This window comes from Rhipicephalus microplus, chromosome 6 (genome assembly GCF_043290135.1).
Source record: "Rhipicephalus microplus isolate Deutch F79 chromosome 6, USDA_Rmic, whole genome shotgun sequence".
NCBI lineage: Eukaryota > Metazoa > Arthropoda > Arachnida > Ixodida > Ixodidae > Rhipicephalus > Rhipicephalus microplus.
Window position 1 is genome coordinate 103,911,557 of NC_134705.1, and position 22,678 is coordinate 103,934,234.

The 22,678-nt window shown below is 44.7% G+C and overlaps 1 protein-coding gene across 1 annotated transcript in view; it reads left to right on the forward strand.

The window, feature by feature from the left end:
• The first annotated feature begins 248 nt into the window (after positions 1–248).
• Positions 249–22,678, forward strand: part of LOC142765967 (uncharacterized) — a 150,379-nt gene continuing 127,949 nt past the window's right edge. The window contains exons 1-4 of the mRNA XM_075867775.1: positions 249–423; positions 5,813–5,872; positions 12,425–12,463; positions 15,788–15,814. Of these exons, the coding sequence (XP_075723890.1) occupies positions 331–423; positions 5,813–5,872; positions 12,425–12,463; positions 15,788–15,814 (219 nt within the window). The 5' untranslated portion in view covers positions 249–330. The remainder of the gene's footprint in view (positions 424–5,812; positions 5,873–12,424; positions 12,464–15,787; positions 15,815–22,678) is intronic.

A 22,678-nucleotide genomic window follows, 5' to 3' on the forward strand; every position in this document is an offset into this window, starting at 1 on the left:
AGCCTATGCCTAATTGGTTAAACTTTTACGCATCTTTACCTACAAGCAATTAGAGTCTACAAAGACTGAATGATAGGCAGACGTGCAAAATAATAATTACGTTCCAGATATTTTTGCCTATTTTTAGTCAGTCATTCGCTTAAAGCTACGAAAAACAAGTAAAAAACTGTCACTCATAATTAAAGTCAGTAGCGCGCTTCCTTATATACCGTATCAAGCTGCTGCAGATGTTTCGATTGAATTCCCGAGTGAAACTTTCTATTTATACAGAGCATATTTCATGAGGAGATTTTCTAGGTGTCTCTTTAAGCAGAACTTTTTCGTTCGAATATGAACACGAAGTTTCACTGTTTTCTATTCTACCTCATGGTATTGTTTTTGACATTATTTGTGGAAGACTCAATCAGCCCTAAGGGGAGAAAAGTAAGTATGCTTTGTCTAGATGAGGAATTCTTAAATATTACAATGGTTGAAAGCAATTTGTCTACTTCATGTATGGAAGTAAAGTATTCTAATGCCAACCATTTCGGCGTTGGTGTCTTAGAAGAAGAACACAAGAAACTTTTGCTGCTTATTGTGACGGGATTTAATCAGATTTGGAAAATGAGTAAAATGTATCCTCAATACATCTATGAAAACATAGGCAGTGGTTTCTTCGTGATTGTCTTCTTCGAAACTCGGCAAAATGAACGGCAAGATCGCGGAAGGTGAAAAAGACGTAGCTCGGTGCAACCAAATATTTGCTGCTGTCTTATGCATTCAGTATTACACCAGTACGTGTCAGAAGTTTTACGTGTAGTTTATTATAAGCTTGACAATATTTTTGCAAAAACAATCTTAAATAGCACTAACACGTCGCCCGCACTAATGGTGACCTTTCGCGTTTTAAAATAGGACGACAACGTTGTGTGTCTGTCGTGCCTCTAAATGCACCTGCAAACCGGAGCTGCAGGTGTGACATGTGCAGCAGTCTTGCTTCACATATCTTGCTATTCATTTTAGTCGAGAAGCCTGCCAATATCATGATGCTAATATGTATTCTGTCGCCAACAGCAAGATAGCATGTTATGAATTCGAGTTAATTTTTGCAAGATATCAAAGGGGCGTGGAGCAGGTAGAAAATGACAAGGATGCATGCAGTTTCTAAACTCCATTTGATGTGATCACCTGGAAAGCATGCCAGTAATGACAGTCATTGCGACTGATGTTTCCCTAAGTGAGAAAACAAGTGGAACTGGTATTTTCTCGCTCACTCTAGGTTGGTTCTTCACCATTCGCCTTTAAACATTGCCCCCATTTTTGTACCAAAACTATTAGGTATCATTCTAGCATTCCACAAACTACCAGCATCAACATGTTTTAGGGTAATTATGACTGATTTGCTATCGGTGCGTTTTTTTTTCTCTCAGGAAATAAAAACGCGAAAGCTCCGAGTCTATAAAATTCCTAATTCCTACACGTGTAAATTTGATTGCAAGGGTTTCACTTTCGGGTCATAAGGACCTTTTTTTGGAATGAAATGGCGGATCCGCTAGCAAAATCATCTTTCAATGACAGGCTTTTTCATGTATTCCCAGCATTCAAAATCGTTAGAGGTGCTAAACTAAGAAAAAAATAGGTTAGAAAATATTCCTGCGTCATAAGTATTGGCCACAATAGAACTTCAGCACCTCAGACACTGTTGGAACAGCAAAATATGTCGAGCAAAAGGAATCGAAGTTGTAACCACTAGACTACGTTGTTAGGTTTCATATCTTAATTTTTATTTACACACAGTTATACGGGCAACTTTCCCGCACTGTTGTTTTCTTTCAGAGTACATGAGACAATAGAATACTACCTGATTGTCTGCAAGAAGTATTCTACTATGCGGAAAATACTTGAAGGGCCGTTTGCGGACTCGTTAGACTGGATCTCAGTGTACAAAATTTGGTCTTGTTTCGGGCTCTCTCCATTGGCCACAGTGACGGGAGGTTTGCTGATGCCTTAGAAAAGTTTATTGAAGTTTCAAAGGCAATTAAATTGTAGAGCAAAGTGGTACTCCTATTTCTAAAAGATATTCTATTGTTCTCAAATATTTTCTCAAATATCCAACGAGATTGTAACTAAGTTTGCTTTCAGTCATCTATTTACAGTTTTGCTACATTATCACTTTTTTTTTTAAATTCAAAGCTCTCATTGCTTTATATTTTTAAATGACAAAACTTAGTCCAATAATTCAGAATTTTTTACTTAATGCGAATTTAAAGTGCAGTGCGCTCTACTCTACTCCGCTATACCTGGCAAACTTGATTTTGGTGCTGCAATAATCATTTGGCAATCTTTTATGATGTTTGTTCAAAGCGTCCAATAGTTAGGCAACCACCGCTCATGTGCCTTGAGAAGCTGTGTATCACGAGCAAAAAGACTGTTGTTGGACCTTTTGTGGGCTGTAACCTATTTGTTGTTACTACTTGCTACTCTCGCAAAGATTGCACAATCTAACAGGGTAATAAAAATAGTTGTTTAACTCATAATATTTGATTTTGCAACTACTAGGCTCTGGTATGCTGTACCTAAGACATGACGCATTTTCTTGTATGCTAATGGGGTATTGGCAATGCATTATTTTCGTGCTATTTGGGTTTTAGTAAAAACAAATCACCACGAAACAAAAAAGTTGTACTGGTTTAATATATTCAGGATTTAGAGTGTAAATTACATTCATTTATTCCCAAAAATTAGAACATGTATTTGAGTATTTATTTCAGGGGTGATAAATCTTAGTGAGGTAAAGAGGATTTCAGCTTTAAAGAGAAACTCAGGATAATAAAAACTCGAAATATTTTTTATTAACACCACCGTGTAAAGCAAGTACATGTATCACTTGCTGTAGGAACGATTTGCTATTTAGCGCAAAGTGTAAAACACTCAGGAAAACTAGGAATTCCTTGACGTGTACTTGTAAAACTGCATGTGGTGGATACCACTGCATTCCTCTACAATATACTGTGCTAAGATTATCTTTAAAACCTATTTATGATATGGCGACTTTGCAGGCCAGCGCTGGGAGCTATTAGCTAACACCATAGCGCTGAGCACTGATGCAAACGCATTGCGACCTTGTGCTAGCGTCACCTCATGATGCTTTTCAAGCATTTTCTGTCACGCACTGTAAATAGTTTTGTTTCATAAAAGCTAAATTTTTCTCTTGTCAGGAAAGAAATGAAGGCGACAGGCAGCGATAATAGCGTAGCTGTGTTTGGTTCGCTAGTCTACACGTTGAGCAATCAATAGTAAAAAGAAAGTCACGTTTGTAAGCAACAAAAATAACTGACGCTCAAAGGTCAGTGATGCAGGTACCCTAGTGCTGATGTTGCTCTGATACAAGATAGAACGACTGCAGTTGAGGCATGTAAACCTCAAAAGCTTCAATGAAAATCTGCTGAACAGGGGAGAGTAATTAGTCTTTGAGTGTAAAGCCAATGGAAGTGCGTCATTTTTGCCGGAGATTTCAAACTAACACGTGATTCCCAACAAAACACAATGAAGCTGATGGGGATCATGACCCACAGAACGTAGTGTGACAAAAAACTTGGCCATAAACACCATAATTTATCAGGATTTAGAGGAGTTAAACATTGCCATTCGTCATTTTAAATTATTTATCAAATTAAGCGGACGTGATAGCTAAAGTCGAAGCACCAATGCCTGATTTCTCAGCGCAATTGGCTTCTGTCACCTTGCTCTACACTCACACGAGCACCCCCGCTACAGCTCATCGCTCAACTTCCCACCCCTGTTAGCACGTGGCAGTTGTCTTCTTTGTACATATACTCGGTGTATACACCCTGCTTTGACTTTAACTGTTTCTCTTAGCGGTGCGTTTGTCTCTCTTTCTGATTGTAAACTTCCAGCAGCGCTACAGGCAAGCAATAGTGACACACTGGGAATAACGAGATAACTCAATTTCACCATTGTGTTGCCGTGTAACAACCTCTCCTTCCTCAGCTCTACACTACGGTAGAGCATCATAGCTCGTGGTATAGCATCGCATGCGTCATTCCAAGGTCGAAGGTCTGGATTTTTCCGGTGGCAAGTTATCTTTTGTCCACGCTAATAGCTTCACATTACCATTACACTTCTAATAACAACCCATTCACTTTCTCTGGCGTTATTATATGCCATTTCTTAGTAATGATGTGCCTAACAAAGAAAATGACCCCGTAAGTATCCACACGCGTATTGTGGCTGTTAATCGCAAGCGCTGCACAACTCAAATTGAGAATATTGAAAGAGTACATACGTGTATATCCAAGGTTAGCCTAATGGACTGATCTTTGGGAATTAGTAACAAGAGTCGTGATCAGTCATAAATGAAAACTCCGTACTGGTCTTTGTTACGTGCACTCGGCTTGGATGTATATTTCAATAAGTAGGTTGTGAGAGTGGGTCAGGTCTCTTCACAGATGCTGTGGTTAAGTTAGGTTGACTCCTGATTGACCGTCTTAAGTCCTCCAGTTATCACTGTTAGCTTTTTATATTCCCAGGCTAAACAGTATGATAGGAGCAATGTGGATGTCAAAACTGAGGAATGCGAGACCTAGAATATCAGGCACCGCTCTTCACACTTACACATCATGAACCGCCTCGGTGGTCTAGTGGCTAAAGTGCTCGACTACTGACCCGCAGGTGGAAAAATTGAACCCCGGCTGCGGCAGCTGTAATTTCGATGAAGGTTAAAATGCTGTAGGCCGTCAAGCAGCCGTTTAACAGCACGTTAAAGAGCCTCAGGTGATTGCAGTTGCCGCAGCCCTCCACTATGGCGTCTTTTAAAACATTATGATTGTTTTGGGTCTTTAAAAGCCACATATCAAGCAGTCAGGTTGCATATCATTTACTCGGAGTAGAGTAGCACAACCAAGGCTAACAAGGTTTTATTGTCCACTTCAGCATCAAGCCCTTCTAAGATTTCTAATGTGTAGTTTAGCCATTTATGGTAGCTTTTATGCAACGTTTTAAACTAGAGACCTGTTACAATTTTTGATATATGTTGAAAGGAAAATATAAATGCAAAGACGAAAGGAAATGTGACTTTTGAATTTTCATTGCAAGATATTACACAATTACGAACTAGTGCTTCTACAGATTGGTGAGATTTTATGCTGAGTGGAAAGAATTTGAAAATCAGCCTAAATGCCCGTGATTCTGGGACTGCACCGCGGATCTCGGGTTATAAATAGCGTTTTTCTTTTCGATCATACTTTCCGTCGAAATAAAAAGAACATTTTCTCGGTAACCACGTATTCTAAAAGTGCCAACTTTTGTGACTCCTTTCTGATCGCCATGCACCCTTCCTGAGGCAAAAGAATGACGTTGCCACCACACTTGTATCTTTAACAAAAGGTTTCTTTTCCAAAAAAGCCCTAAAATTTTATTCATCCAACATCTAAATTGTTACCACAAAATGGTCATGCCTATATTTATTACTTTGGCTTAGAAGGATATCCTGGGCACGTGTACCACCAGAAGAGGTTTCATCAACTTACTCGCGAAATGTTTTCAACACTGTTTCTTCAAGCACCAAAGAGTAAAACCTTTTTCTCTTTATAATTTTTACAATAACAGTATTTTCTAGCAGAACTCACAAAACAAAAGTTCCCATTCAAAGAATCTTAAATTTTGTTGAGTTTGCTTTAAAAAATACGGCTATAGGAAGTAGTAATTATGCACCGGTCTGTGCTATTCATCCCCTCCTAATTTATTGGTGTAGTTAGCTGCAGACATTTGTATGTACTTTGAATTCTCAGTGGTGATGCGATTTTAATTTCAGAGTCGTCGTCCAGTTGGCCGTCCGGCGACTCATGGAAGATACTCTAAAGCTTATTTAGAGGCAAGTCTTTCATTTCAATGGAAACCGTTATATTTGTTGACTGAACGAATTTTGATGCCACATCTGCATAGGGCAGGTTTCTTACCGAACACAGATGACTAAAGGCAGGAGGAAAAATTTTTATTCTGTCTGGTCAAGTGTTATGCCTATAAACTTCAAAGCGTATGAAACCGAAAAAAAGAAATTCCCAAGCAGCATTCAATGCATTGTTTTATTCAAAGCCACGCAGGGTAATAAATATCAGTTTCAAATTTTCCACACTAAAGCCGGTGAACTGCTAGCTAGATTAAAAACCTCGCTAATTGCTATATGAAAACTTATTATTACCAAATTACACAACCTTCAAGGATCCGTTTGATATGCAGAAGTCAGCAAGTAGAGAGAGAGAGAATGAGGATGAAAGAAAGGTAGGGAGGTTAGCCTCGGCTGCGCCCGGTAGGATACCTTGCCCTAGGAAGTGGGTAAGGGGAATAAAGGCTAGAGAGAGAGAGAAGGAGAGAAATATCACTCATGCCATCATCAAAAAGGCAGTTATGTGCTTAACGTCACAGACGGTGAGTCATATCCGTGTCTTAAACACTTGAGCACACTCGTTGCATTACCATCTATGTGTGGTTTGGTTTCATGCACCCAAAATCTTGTTCTTACCGATGATGAAGCCATGATGGAGCCGCTTGAGTTCTGAAGCAGCAGAGTTCTGAAGGCTCGCGAGAATTGGAGGGATGGTGTCAAGCAGTTGCAACACGCTTTGAACCTTCAGTGTCTGCATCTTGCTCAGCAGCGCGTGCATAGTACTGATCAGGGTGACAACCATGCCGATAAGTTGTGCTTCGTCCGTCAAAATATGAAGTACCGAGGAAGTGTCCCTCGGTATTTGTATTCATGGACGTCACGTAACACCAAACTTTGTATATGATGAGCTAGCGAAACGGCCGCGAGCGCATCACGAAGGGTCCAATATACTCCAACGTAATGCTGACGCACCCGTATGCTGGGCGTAGCGAAGCTCTGTTAGCAAAACTCGAGCACTTTATAGTGTAATGCCAGTCGCAACCGGAGCAACCAGCGTCCATCGGCATGATCCGACGGCAAGCGGCGCCAAATGCGACATGCTGCATTTCACGCCAATGTGTTACGCAGACAACATTCTCCCTCTTTTCGTGACGGAGGGATGCTGCGCGCGCTAAAACGCGTATGCGTCAGAAACACGCAGCGCAGCGCGCGCCTGCGAGTATGTGGCTGAACCTGCGCCTGGCATGGCAATGCCAGCGTGCCGCGATAAAATGAATGTCGGCACGCAGACACTGGTTCACGTCAAAACGCATTGGTTCACTGACTGTGGCATGTAGTGAGGTTCTCACATGACACGCATTTCATGATTCTTATGTTTGCCCCAGTCACATACCTTTGTCATTCATTCACGTACAGTAATACCTAATTTGGTATGTATGACGGTAGCGAAACAGACCCGAGCGCCTTAATAGAGTGGCATGTAGTCATATTGTTACATTACACGCAAGTGGTGATTTTGCATGTTAGGGTCTCTCCCTTGTGTTCGCCATGCAATCATGTCTTAGCATTCAAGTTTTGCAACATGTCATGTGAACGAAACCGCCGCAAGAGGAGCAGGAGTATGAAGTGTAAATTATGACAATCATGGCTATATGTAATGATTTTCATGTTATGACTAGTCAGATATGAGCGTCCTACAGTAATGTTATGCTCTACCAAGTTTGGTATTGCTACCGTTATCGAAATGAGCAGGAGAGCTAAATGTTTTAGGCAGCTAGATAGATAGATAGATAGATAGATAGATAGATAGATAGATAGATAGATAGATAGATAGATAGATAGATAGATAGATAGATAGATAGATAGATAGATAGATAGATAGATAGATAGATAGATAGATAGATAGATAGATAGATAGATAGATAGATAGATAGATAGATAGATAGATAGATAGATAGATAGATACGCTCTAAGTCGCCGAAGTTCACAAAGAGATGCTTTGCATTGAGAATTGCGTGCAATAAACTGCAGCAAAATCACAGGTGGTCATTCGGGTCTAGTTGAAACTGATAGCCAGCTGAAAATACAAACAGCACAAATCAGTGGTAGTTAAAGCATAATTACAGAAGCAAGAAACAAAGACAGGGAAGATGGCTGATATTCAACAATTGTTCTGTAGCAGTGTGGTTACATATATTGGAGAAGAAACTGGCATACATAGAAAGGTGCAGTTAACAACCACTGCGATAAATTGTCAATAAAACACTTGTCACTTGTTGATTCAACTGGAAGCCAGTAAACATCTTGATAATGATTGAGATACGAAACGTCCATTTGCAAAAGCTGGAGTGATGGGGATCGTACACAGGCACCGTCAATCCATTTATGTGGTGGGCCTGAGTTATTTCACTCGTGGCCTGCAAGGGGCACTTGTCTACTACCTAGAAATGCTCAAAGAGGGAAACGCAGATGCAGTCATGGCAGTGAAGTCTGTGGTTTCCATGAACCACATTGCGCGCCTTAATAAATGGTCATTCAAGCATTTCCTGGGTGGCCCTATGCATTTCTTACCGCAGGGTTGTAGAAGAAGACACATGACATCAATAGCACAAGGAATAAAGCACGTTCCATGTTTAATTTGCAGCTGGATGATTCAGCAGCTCACAAAACTTTGATAGATTTTCCTAGGTATTAAACACAACAGTGATGCAAATGCGTTTCCAGATTTCTCAGAGCGTACTCGAAACATTGTGCTTAAAAAGGACTGCAACAAAGTCCTCAAGGGCTGATACGCTTTAAGGCTGAGATTTCTCTCCTTGATACTTGAATTGCATAAAAAGCATTTCGCAACAGTGAAGATGGGGGCGCTCGGATTACCAGCGCTTAAGAGCCGCTCGGCCTTTGAAACTGCAATTCGCCGAATGTAGGCATTATAGTCTACGAGCAATAACCCGACAAACAATATTGATAACCATCTTCACCACTTCAGATTGAGCTGAGTGTAAAGGTGAAAGCGAATTTTCACTTCTAGGTGCGAACAGCCAGAATGAATGATTGCTCCAAAAACCCAATGTTAGGTCAAAAAACCTAATCGAATTGTCAGATGGTAGATCGCATGTAAGTTCTAGTGGATGCAAGAGATCTTAAACGACACTGCAAGACTGGTGACACTTTCAAAGTCGGCATCCGACCAATACAACTACTATGACATTGTCGACAAACCTGCACACTTTCACAAGAAAAGACCATTTGAATGTGGCTGCTCCCAAACAATTACCTGTGCACATGGCACAATTTTAATTGAATGATTCCCATTCAACGACGCAACCGTTCACTTAAAAAACATCAATAAAAAATAAAACAATTGTTTTAAATACAATGGTAGTTGAAAGTGAGCACCCTTTCCTGTTCATTTATCTTACTTCCGAATTTACGCTGTAAGTACTACTAGATTGCGCTGTTCGCATTTTGTGTTATAACCTACCAACTTGCCGAAATATTCATACCTTGGTAGCTCGCCTAGTTGAAGCAAATTGATCTTTTAAGCAATTTGCTTGACACAAAAAGATTGAATCTAAGGGTATATCAAACAAGCGCATTGTAAGAACTGGTTTATTTTAGTAAAATTATCTGCTTAAGCACCCAGCATCTTATGCACGGTATCGTTAAAACACCATTCTCGCATATGAAAATCATTTTTTGTCTTAATGAAGGGATTAGAGCGCTCGCAGAAACAGACTACCAGTGGAAAGTAGGAAAAATAAAACTGTTTTGTGAGCGTATTTTGAATGAAATGAACTTTTTAATTAAACAACCAAAGTGTAGCCGATGCACATTTCTTCAAGTTTTGCGATCAGTTGAACTTTCGCAATGCCCTTGCTTTTTAATTCAGGTGTTGGAACAAGCAGCCAGCTTTGCTAGGCTGAGGTTTGTGCCCGGTTTCCTGATAATGCCTAACCAAATGTGTGTTTGCGCCAGCTTTCAGGCTGTGCAAGTGTTTCCTTAGTTTCGCGGTACAGCATTACCCTGACTGCCTTAAGGCACGATGGTACATGTGCTACGAACGCTGTATACAATTTCTTTAGTGCAATGTGCAAACAGCGAAAGGGTACAATCTTTTATTACTCCTAGCTCTCTTTTTAACATAAATTGTTCTTGCTCAGAACACACGCCTCCTATTTCGCTTTCTGCTGACAACACTATTTGTACACCATAGTTTTCTACCACGTTTCTAAGTATGTGGCAAATACATTGAACTTACGAATTCACTTCTACCTTCAACTTGAACAATTTTGTCTCTTATTTAGAGTGAGAAGGTGATCTTAATCTTTTAGCTTTTTTTATCTATGCGCATGGGGCCCTCATTACGGTGAGTGGGTATAGGGCCTTACTACACGCAACAGCGTCCTCAAGAAACATGGTACTAACGGTATCAACACGCGATTTCCTCTTCGCGCGACGAATACAAGACGCGACAATGCCATTCTACAGAAGTTTAGAATAGTTAGAGACGATGTTCCAAAGCGGTTATCCTGCTCTAGGCTAGAAGAGCCAGCAGACATGCTGTTAAGGGTGGAAGTTGATGATGGCATCCCACCGCTGCCACCAGTTGTAAAGGGCTCGAGGTCGATGGCAGGAACGGCGGGCTTCTTCAAGGTAGCAGGCTCCCCGCCGTTGTCCGCTTAGCCGATCTTCGCCAGTTTGGAGACGCGTTCCTAAGAAAGAAAGAACGAAGATTATTTATTATAGAAGAAAGATAGAAACTGTACAGGGATCCAGAAGATCCCGCAATATGTACAACAGAGACTTAGTTCTTGATTCCGCAATGATTCCGCACTTGATTCACAAAATGCTTCGGCTTTTTATATTGCGCCGTCTCCTTTACACCGAGATTCGAAGAAGGCGGCGGTAAGCACTCTCGCCACTATTCAGGTGACCAAGTCTCAATGGTCCTATGGGAACACGAGCACATCACACATGACGCACTCAGCCCCCACCTAGAAGGCGCCGCAGGGCGATGAGGTAGAGTCCGGAGAGGGAAGGTTGAGCTCCTGCAGGGAGATGGCCGCTAACCAGAACGTCAGCAGCGGTCCATGCTGCTTTCAGCTCCAGGCAGTCCAAACGCTCGATCCTGGGGACGGCTTCTTCGACGTCTTCCCACGCTTCAGGACTGACGATGCTTTTGTGACGATTTCGCGTAGGCGACGACAATAACCGAGTCAAGAGGTTGACTCAATGAGACCCGCCCTAATAGGCGCCGTCCCCCCTCCGCCCCATGTTCAAGCCCATTCAAGAAAGGGCTTGTCTCGGGAAGTTATGGTTGAGACCCGACTGCTTCCTGGAACATCTACAGGACAGCGTCTTGCAGACTGGGCGCCGATGGGGTTGAAAGCCTCTGAAGTAGACCAGCTTACGCACAATAGCCTCTGCCCAGACGATTTTCCGGGTCAAACGTAACAATGTTCCAGAAAATACTCTATATTGGTACCAAGAGCTTGTAATTTGTTCTTCGCAGGATTTTCCGGCTTCAAGGTCTACCCTTTTTCACGGACAAATTTTGAAAATGAACCATTCGTTAGAAGATGCTCTTTCGTTCATACACTCGGCAATCTCGCCATCATCATTCTCAGGAACCATGTGATGGCAGAGCGACGCGCGCGAAGACGCGCCCCCGTCAGATTCGGACGTCTTGTTGTAGCAGTCGAGTTAGTTAAATGGCTTCCACACACACAAGTCTCCCCTGTAACCTTCCACAATCCGCACATTCACGCGAAAACGAAGATACGCGTACCACGCCTCAACAGACGGGACACTCTTTACGCTGTAGAAAGTGTCCTCCAAATTTTTTAAGCACTCACTCAAGGGTTGAACAAACTACGACGTGCAGTGTAAGTTAAATGTTGTGTGTTCATGAAAGTGGGCTTTATGACGTGTTCCTAGTTGCACAATTACTCATCTTTTTATTGTTAAACTTGGAATTTCACGTATTGTGCACAAAACAATCGAAAGTTACAAAAACGCGTCATGTATTTTCTACCTTCAAAAGAGCTTATGGGCGCCACGGTTTCCATAGTGGCAAGCAACCCCGCGCACTCACGAAATGTTGGTTGAATAACTCAGGACGTTTCAGATGGAACTGGCAGTTGCGCTTTTTCGTGATTCATTTTTCCCAGGAAGTTCGGTGAACTTACTTGGAGCACAATTATTACTGGAGAAAGCTTTCACAATTTGAAAGTAGGAATGACCTTCTTGCCAGAAGGACTCATACTCCTCTTTATCACAGCCAGCTAATTTCAGTGTTGAGAAAGTAATTACCGCTCTTATTAATTTCTGTCTTGAAATATGTCTTTATTTATCTTAACACGTCTGCTCCTACAGTATTTATTCTGACGACCTCTAGTGAACACTACGTTTCCATATTCTCTGAAAATCTCAGACACAATTCAAGAGACACTGGTAATCTGTTATTTTAACGTGCAGAAGAAATAATTTAATTTCACCTATGCTTGACACCTCATTGTTGCACTGTATTATTTCCAGTTTCGTGAAGCCTACCGTCGCACTTTTGGTCCGCTTCGGGCAAGTATTTCAATTCATCGGGTATTCTTTTATAAGTGTCGTGGAAATGTAGTACAACATGACTATTTCAAATAAAATTTAAACTTGTAGCATAACACTACACGGGTCTTAGGGAAAGCTATGAAGAATGTTGGATATATTCATGAAAACGTGGCAGTAAGAAACAGTACCTAAACAACAAAGCACGCAATGTCACAATATCATTTTTGCAGTCAACTACCGCTACATAACCAATCATTTTCTTTTACAAAGTATGCCATACTGTTGTGCTTATCAATTTAATGAACTGCTTGGTCTGAGAGCAACGTTTTTTATGGAAGGTCGCAAAAAACCGTGTGGCCGCACACCAAGCGTTCGGGTTACCTAGCATAAAAGCCCTTGACAGATAGAAGAACCTGAAACCAACCCAGAAGCTCAACTATATTGCGTTGTTGCAATTGCGCACAGATTACGCCACACAGCAGCCACTGGAACTTCTTGAAGCGGTGCCGTAAAATCAGTGTTACACAGGTTCGTTGATGCAAATGATTTTATCGCTTGCATCGCTCTTTGCTTTTATCGGGTAGTGTTTTTCCTCGTTCAGTGCTCGTCTTCATGCGTCGAGGAAAACGAAAGATGAGCGCACGTATTTTCATGCAGATAAACCGGTTGTTTTACTTACAATGCCGGTCAGGATTAGCGTGAAGTGCGTGCCCTTCCGATAAGACCAGCAGAGTCAACGAAACGTACATGCAGAAGAATTCGGATTAATCTCAGTACACACCACTAAGGTACCATTTGCTGTAACCTTGACGGGTAAGTAGACTTGTGTAGATGCTGACTTAGTAGTAAAAAAGAAACACACATAGTGATACAAAGAAAGCAAAAAAATACACGAAGTGGTGTTTCATCAAGCGCATGCTCTTGATCCAACTTCAGCATCTTCACAACTCTACTAACCCGGCTGGAACATAGCGCGAGGTTAGGCATACGTGAAAACTCACATTAAGAAGAGTTTTTGTGGGCTTTGGTGACTGTTGTGCTTCTTTAAGCGCGCAAGTCGTTCTCTACGGTCACAGGCATGGCACATTGTATTTTCTATAGAACGCTCTCAATGTTTTTTTTTTTTAATCACGGCAACCAGGACGAGAAATTGAGCAACGAAAACGGCAAAAAGACCACCGGCCCAGCATACGGGTGCCCTTTCACCTCTGCGGTGCAATGGCAGAGTTAATAAAACCCGAACCTTTAGACTGAACGAAGCCTCCTGCATCCATTTGTCGTCGGTGTTCCAGTTAATTCTGCCTATTGAACGCCGTCATCATTTTTTCTATCATGAAGCTTACGATTCACTGCATGAAGAACTTGCACTTACACTTCAAGGATCGTAGAGGCACAGTGGAAAGTGTACGCGGAGCCATCTAGATAGCGTACAGCGTCCTGTTGCTCGGTTACACTGTAGGTGCTTCCCGTTGCGATAACCTCTCGCCCAGGACACAATCGACACCTGAGTCACTCGAGGTGCTGTTTAAGTTCTCTTAGACAAGCATACGGCCACATGAAGGGCAGTGAGCATTTTCTCCTCCCAACAGCGCTATGAAGTTATACCACTCTACTGTTGAGCTCCGCGTATAGATTCATGTTTGACACTGCCTTCCATGCATTCTGTGTGTAGTTACAGAGAGACGTGAGATGACGTCGTAAAGATGGCTAAAGCGTTCATGCCAAGCTCGCCAGTTTATCTCGAGGACTGAAACAGAGCGCCGCGGCTGCCAGCGTTCCGAACCATCAGTGGGTGGACTCTTCCTGAACTTTCGCATCATTTGACGAAGACGCGCAGCGTGTTGGTGGGTGAATGATCATGATGATGAATGGCGATGATGATGACGCTACAGGGTGCAATCAACGCCGGGTTGCGTTTGACCGACTTATGTATTTTGAAGCAAGCTTACTAGAAAACTATAGAAGGTCCCTGTGGGATCTCTTGCAGGTTTCATAGGACCAAGGCCTGCTTCGCGCCGGATCGGGCAGGGTTCTTCCAGTCGCCCTGCAATGACTGTCTATAAAAAAGTACAGTAGCTCCACCACTTCCAGAACAGCGCCGTTACCTGGGTGCTGAACTGAAACGTTCCAGGTGATTGTGGGGCCTTGATGAACGAGTCAAGTTGGTGAGACGCCACAGATCACCTTGAATATGAGGCAGCAGCCCGAGGTGTATTGTAGCACCCAGTCTTAACTACATTTGGTCGGATGGACTACCAGGTTAGAACTATCATCCATTTCTACTATACTACTACCAACTGTAAAGTTCAATGGGTCACAACTATGAGGCATTGCCTTGCACATTATTACCACAAACTTCACTCTGCCAACAAATAATTACTGGAGCTAAGCAGTAGGGGACAGTTGACTGACCTGTTACTAAACCAAGAGCGCAATTTCTCGACGGGAGTGAGTAGCGCGGGCTGCATGCTGAGCTCATTTTTGGTCACTTCAAGCACGGTCATTCCCTGAACGAGCCCGTGGTGGCGTCCAACAGAATGAGGGCGAGATCATTCTGAGGATTATGTGTATTCCAGATATTTACGTGCAAGGTGACAGCAGGCACCTGCCTTGCCTCGGTGATGACAGAAAAGCAAGAAAACAAGAACACGACTTCAAACAGCATAAGATGGTAACAGTGCAATTTAGGAATTTGATTGATGTTTTTCCATGGCCATGCAGTGTCTACTGTTGCAACCACGGCAAAGCCAAGGTAGACCAGAAAAGCGTTTTACATCTGCCATGTCGTCGCAGCGTGGCCACTACGAACCATTGTAATAAAGCTACTGTTGCCCATCAAAGTCACTTCAACCGGACCCTCGAACAACGTTGAAGCATGATTGGGAACACCCACCGTGATGTAAACGGCATATCCTACCTGCCACACTGTTGGTAGCTCCCTGTGTTCGCCATGATGGTAAACTGTGACGACAAAGAGCAACACCAGAGTTCTGGCGCGCTGGCTGCTTGGGCGAAAAACAAGACGAGAGAACATTTCTCATATATATTGTGTTCATACTCCAAGGCGAAATCACCCCAACGTATACAACGAAACGAAAGGTAAGCGAAAAACAATAACAAAAATATAACTAAAAATGTTACATTGCCTCACTTGAACTACAATCAAGCTAGCACTTGCAGTGTAAAAGTAAACGTTGCTAAGATGGCTATAGTGACAATTCTTGATTGTTGCTAACGTTAAATTAACACAGTGTCTTGCTATATACATTGACTAAAATACTTGATTGAGGATTCAGTTTCGCATGTATTTTAAATCTGCAATTGCAATCTAATTCTTTACAGCGTGGGCGCCCCTCAGTTCTTCCAGAGGCAAGTGCTTTATTCTAACGAAAATTCTGGTATTTTATGACCAAGCACATTACTGTCAAGTGCAGTTGGTAGAGAATAGTTACCAAACGCACGACCGTTAGAAAAAGAAAATGGTTTAGAATGTGTGCTTCTATAATATATAATTTATTATATACATGTGTTCGAGTAGGTGGTGCCACAATGATGAAATAAAAGGGCGACTCAGATAGTGTTGCAACAATGCTTCTTTTCAAAGCGGAGAACAGGGACACATAGAACTTTGCGATCTTTCTTTCTACTAAGGAAGGCGGTAAATTGCTGCATTCTTGAGGGCTCCGAGCCAGATTATAATAAACAGAATGATTAATTGATAGACCCCAATCAATTAGAGATGCGAATACCTTTTTGCTCGTTCAGCGATTGCTGCAGTTTAAAAATCTGTGCTAAACGTACCTTCAGAACTGCAAATACCCAAATTACGTATTTCTGGCACTTAACGACTCCTGTTGGTCAAGTCCCCACTGGTCTATTAACTCTCCTTCAATGACGTCGATGTTCGAAGTAAGCTTGTACGCGTTTGTAGACACAGAGACTAAGATATAGAGAAGGTTTAGACGTATCATTCTTACTTAGATCATTTCGAGCTCTTTGTCAATGCGTATCACAGAGCTCTCTGGAAAAGACTGAATACTTTGTACTGTGATCGGGCCGGATGCAAATGAGCTACTGGAGATATGGGTGTTACTATTGCCACGTTCTATTTCTCCAAGACTGCTACTGTAATCTCATTTTCCGTTAACCGTGCACAGGTTCGCCCAAATAAACAGTTAAATTCTAACACAAAGTCTCCTGTCTTCGGTCAGGTCACGACCCCGTGACATCTGGTGGAGGTGCTGCTTCTTGGATGTTCCGGACGCCCCCTTCAAGCCGTGACCCCAGCCCAAGCGGCAAAAAAGACAGGGACGCTAACCCTGAACAGCGAACACGCCGCAGGCAGAGGGGACTACTTCCAGAGCACGGGCCCCTTCCTGAAGCAGCCAGGCAGACCCGGATCCAGACATCAACTACTGCATCCATGACCACCCCCGTGCAGCCTGCACCACTTCCGCTCCGGCAACCCAAAGAGCCGCCAACTGTCCGTGGTTCGCCACTAGAAGACTCGAAAAGCTGGATCGAAAGGTTCGACCACGTCGGCACCTTCAATGACAGGACAGACGATGACAAGCTCCGGCATTTGTATTTCGCCTTAGAAGATGCTGCTCAGACCTGGTTCGAGAATCTAGAGTGAATCCTTACAACGTCGGACGTCTTTTGCGCCAGATTCCTCACCACTTTCGCAAGTGTGGTGCGCAAGGAGAAGGCCGCAGCTCGTCTTCAAACCCGCATGCAGATGCCAAACGAAAACGTGGCGCTATTCACTGAAGATATGATTAAACTTTTCCGCAACGCTGACTCCGACATGTCTGAGGAGAAGAAGGTCCGTCTACTCATGCGAGGAGTAAAGCAAGAACTCTTCGCTGGGGTGATCTGAAACCCGCCGAAGACGGTCACCGAATTCATTTCAGAAGCATCTACGATAGAGAAGACGCTCGAGATGCGCACGTGGCAATATAACCGTAGCTTCTCGTCTACAAGCTACGCCGGCATTCAAGCGCATGGAACCACTGACTTGCGTGAGACGATCCGAGCGATCGTGCAAGAAGAGCTGCGAAAATTACTTCCTTCAGCGCAGCCTCACGTGGAATCCATCGCGAACGTCGTACGCCAGGAGATCCAGCAATCGCTGGGCGTTCCTCAGCCTCAAGAGCCTCAGCTAGAAGCCATGAGCTATGCTGTTGCAGCCCGCCGCCACGCCCCTCCTCCACGCGCACGCCAAAACGCTGCCCCATCGCACTTCCGTCGCCAGATGCCACCGCCGCCACCACCCCCACAGACGTCCTGCCGTTCGCCAGCGGCCCAGCGCAGTGCGCCGAGGAAGACTGACGTCTGGCGCACCCTTGACCACCACCCGCTCTGCTACCACTGCGGCAAGGCCGGACACACATACCGCCGTTGCCAGTACCGACAGATGGGACCGTGTGGCTTCGCCGTCAATGCACCACGTCCACAGCCAGGAGAACGGCCACGTGACATCGACTACCTGACAGGAACTGAGTGGACATCACGAAGTCCTTCCCGTTCGCCGTCTCCCAACCGCCGTACGTCACCGCACTACCAGCAGTACTCTGGCACAACGCGGGGTCGATCTCCTTGCCCGTATCTAGGAAACTAAGGGCCGCAACCGATGAAACATGCAAACACTGATCTCAAATAAGTCCTTCGAGGTAGCTGGCTTCTCGGTCACTTAACGAAACCGATGACTGACTAATGCATTCTTCTTTTCTTTTTTTAATGTGGAAGGCTTCGACAATTTCTCTGGTTAGTTGGTTTCCATGACGGAAGACTACGGTTGTGTCACTGAACAGTGGTGAGCAGCCACACTGGGAACGGTGTCTCTTTATGTGAGAATGAATGTCAGTTCTTAATGATCGCTTGTGTTCTAAAAGTCGGGTGTTCAAACATCGACCCGTCTGGCCGATGTATACCTTTCCACACGTTAGCGGCAAGCAATACACGACTGATAGGCTACACTTAACAAACTTTGTTGTGTGATTTACCGCACAACTACCAGCATTAGTGTTTACTGCTATGGAAACTTTACGGTCTAGTTTGGAACATGGCCTAGAACTAGATTTTCGGCACGCAACAAGCTTAGTAAAATATGTTCCAAACTAGACCGTAAAGTTTCCATAGCAGTAAACAGTAATGCTGGTAGTTGTACGGTAAATCACACCACAAAGTTTGTTAAGTGTAGCCTATCAGTCGTGTATTGCTTGCCGCTAACGTGTGGAAAGGTATACATCGGCCAGATGGGTCGATGTTCCAACACCCGACTTTTAGAACACAAGCGATCATTAGGAACTGACATTCATTCTCACATAAAGAGACACTGTTCCCAGTGGGGCTGCTCACCACTGTTCAGTGACACAACCGTAGTCTTCCGTCATGGAAACCAACTTACCAGAGAAATTGTCGAAGCCTTTCACATTAAAAAAAAGAAAAAAAAAGAACCGATGAAAGTTCGGTTGCTGTGCGACGAACTACCGAAGATCCTCCGACGACGACGACGCCGCGACGGAGCTTTCCGAACACGACACCAACCTGCAAGGCCCTGACGGCGAAAGCTCACATACCGAATGTGGTCTGACGACGCAACATAGAATCAGCGGAACAAGCCGACGCAGTTGTGACCCGACGCCACGCCCTAACTGTATTGCGAGACGACGAACTAGCGACCTCGACGTTCTTATCGACGGCCACAGTGTGACCGCTCTCGTCGATACTTGAGCCGACTATTCCGTCATGAGTGGGCCGTTCGCCACGAAGTTGAAGAAATTTGGGACAGCTTGGGAAGGCCCTGAAATCCGCACAGCCGGAGGTCATCTCGTAACGCCTGCAGGAATCTGCGCAGCGAGAGTCACCATTAATGGCCGTATTTATCCTACAGACTTCATAGTCCTACAGCGTTGCTCGAGAGATGTCATTCTTGGCATGGACTTCTTATGCCTCCATGGTGCTGTCATCAACCTAAAAACAAAGTACATAACGTTTTCCACAGAATAAGCACTACCACCACGCACGCCATCCGGAAACCCAGCCTAAGTGTGCTGAAAGAACAAGTCACCATTCCGCCTCGCTCAAGCGTCATTATTTCAGTCGACGCTCCTAAATCACCTGACTTGGAAGGCGTCGTTGAAAGCAGTTAACATCTGTTGGTCACCCAAAATATTTGCGTCGCAAGTAGAATTGCAGAGCTGCGGGGAGGCAAAGGAGTGATTATGCTCAGGAATTTCAGCAATGAGTACAAGCTTGTGAACAAAGGAACAACGGTCGCATACATCGAAGAAATTGTCGCAGTCACCAGTGCTTTCGAACTCGCCGATTCTGCGGAACCTCCTAAGAGGAACCTAGCCTCTCCCATAACTTTCGATGTCAATCCCAGACTTCCGAACCACAAGCAAAAAAAGCTCAAAGCCCTGCTTCTGCAATACGAAGATTGCTTTTCATCGTCATCAAAAATTCGGCAGACCCCAATCACGAAACATCGCACCATAACCGAAGAAAATGCCAGACCACTCCGTCAGAATCTGTAAAGGGTTTCGATGCCAGAACGTGAGGCCATGAAGAGACAAGTTGATGAGATGCTGCGGGATGACATCATTCAGCCGTCCAAGAGTCCATGGGCGTCCCCCGTGAAGAAAAAGGATGGGACGCTACGTTTCTGCGTCGATTATTGCCGCCTGAACAAAATCACAAGACAGGACGTGTATCCTATCCCACGAATAGACGACGCACTTGATCTGCTCCATAACGCCAAGTAGTTTTCATCAATGGACCTCAAGCCTGCTATTGGCAAATCGAAGAGACTGAGAGAAGACGGCGTTTTAACACCGGACGGCCTCTTCGAGTTTAAGGTGATGCCCTTCGGTCTTTGCTCAGCGCCTGCAACTTTACAACGCGTTATGGATACAGTACAGATAGGATTGAAGTGGTAGAGTTGCCTTGTGTACTTGGACGACGTCGTCGTGCTTTCCTCGAGTTTCGACGAGCATCTTCGGCGCTTTGAAGCTGTACTTAAAGCCATCAAGACGTCCGGACTCACACTGAAGCCAGAAAATTCAGATTTGCGTACGAGGAGCTCTTGTTTCTGGGGCACGTTATTAGCAAGCCTCGAGTTCGTCCCAATCCACGCCCCCCACTTACAAGAAGGCGGTGTGCAGATTTCTGGACCTGTGCGCCTAATATGGGTGGTTCGTGAAAAACTTTGCCTGCATCGACGATCCTCTCACTAACCTTACCAAGGCCTACGTGGAGTTCAAGTGGGAAACGCCACAGGAACACGCTTTTGAGGAGCTTAAACATCTCCTCGAGACGTCTCCGTTACTTGCCCATTTCGACGAATTCGCCGAAACAGAAATACACACTGACGCAAGCAGCGTAGGTCTTCCCGCCGTTCTTTTGCAGAGGGCTGACGGACTTGAAAGGGTTATTAGTTACACCAGCCGATCGCTATTCAAAACAGAAGCCAATTATTTCACAAGAGAATAGGAGTGCTTCGCCATCATCTGGGCTACGTCGAAATTTCGCCCCTGCCTCTACGGCAGGCCCTTCAAAGTTGTGAGCGGCCACCACGCCTTTTTTGGCTAGCCACCTTGAAGGACCCTTCAGGTCGCCTCGCATGATGGTGTCTGAGACTTCCAGAATATGACAATAGCGTCGTTTACAAGTCCGGTAAGAAACACTCCGACGCCGACTGTCTCTCCCGTGCGCCTGTAGACCAACCACCAACCGACGACCCGGATGACGACTACTTCTTGGGAACGATAACTACCGACGACTTCGCTGAACGACACCGGGCCGACCCTGAACTTAAGGCTCTAATAGAATACCTCGAAGGCAGGACCGCCGAAGTCCCGAAGGTATTCAAGCGCGCACTTGCGTCGTTCTTCCTGCGAAACGGTCTTCTCCAAAAGAAAAACTTTTCGCCACTTTGAGCCAAGTACCTCCTTGTGGTGCCTTCAGCTCTGCGACCAGAATTCCTACAGGCCCTGTACGACGATCCGACAGCAGGGCACCTCCGTGTTTCTCGCACGCTCGCCAGGATACAAGAAAGGCACTATTGGCCACGTCCTACCACCGACGTCACTCGTTATGTGAGGACATGTCGGGACTGTCAGCGACGCAAGACACCACCGACAAGGCCAGCGGGACTTTCGCAGCCAATTGAACCACCTCGCCGACCTTTCCAGCAAGATGGTATGGACCAACTGGGGCCGTTCCCGACGTCAGCTTTCGGAAACAAATGGATCGTGGTAGCTACCGACTACCTCGCACGCTACGCCGAGACAAAAGCCCTGCCAAAAGGCAGTGCATCCGACGTAGCTAAGTTCTTCGTCGAAAATATTGTCCTACGTCACGGCGCCCCGGAGGTCCTTATCACCGACAGAGGAACGGCATTTACTGCCGACTTAACTCAAGCGATCTTGGCACACAGCCACGCAAACCACCGCCGGACGACAGCGTACCACCCACAGACCAACGGCCTCACCGAGCGGCTAAACAAGACGATCGCCGACGTGCTGGCAAAGTACGTCGATGTCGAACACAAGACGTGGGACGCCATTGTTTCATACGTGACCTTCGCATACAACATGGCGGTGCAGGAGACGACGCAGATATCTCCATACAAATTGGTCTACGGAAGGAGCTCGGCAACGCGCTTGATGCCATGTTACCTAACGTCACGGACGAAGAAAACCTTGATGTGAGTGAGTACATCAACGTGCCGAAGAAGCCCGACAACTCGCGCGTCTCCGTATCAAGAATAAACACATGACCGACAGCCGCCGTTACAATCTTCGACGACGCTTCGTGAAATACCAGCCCGGTGAACGTGTTTAGGTGTGGACGCCGATACGCCGACGTGGACTAAGAAAAGCTTCTGCGACGGTATTTCGGACCGTACAGGGTGGTTCGACATCTCGGCCCACTTGATTACGAAGTTGTCTCCGACGGCATCACGAACTCTCAACGACGCCGATAGCGACCTGAAGTCGTCCAGGTCGCGCGTCTCAAGCCGTTTCATGCGCGTTAACAAACCGGAACAGTGTTTTTTGTTATTATTGTATGGTAATTTATTCATTGTACTTTCTTGCATTATTGTTGTGCCTTCATCTTAGTTAAAGCATCGGGACGATGCCTTTTTAAGAGGGGGGCAATGCCACGTTCTATTTCTCAAGTTTTGTTATCGTCCCAAAACACTACACAATTCTCAGCGCAAACCGC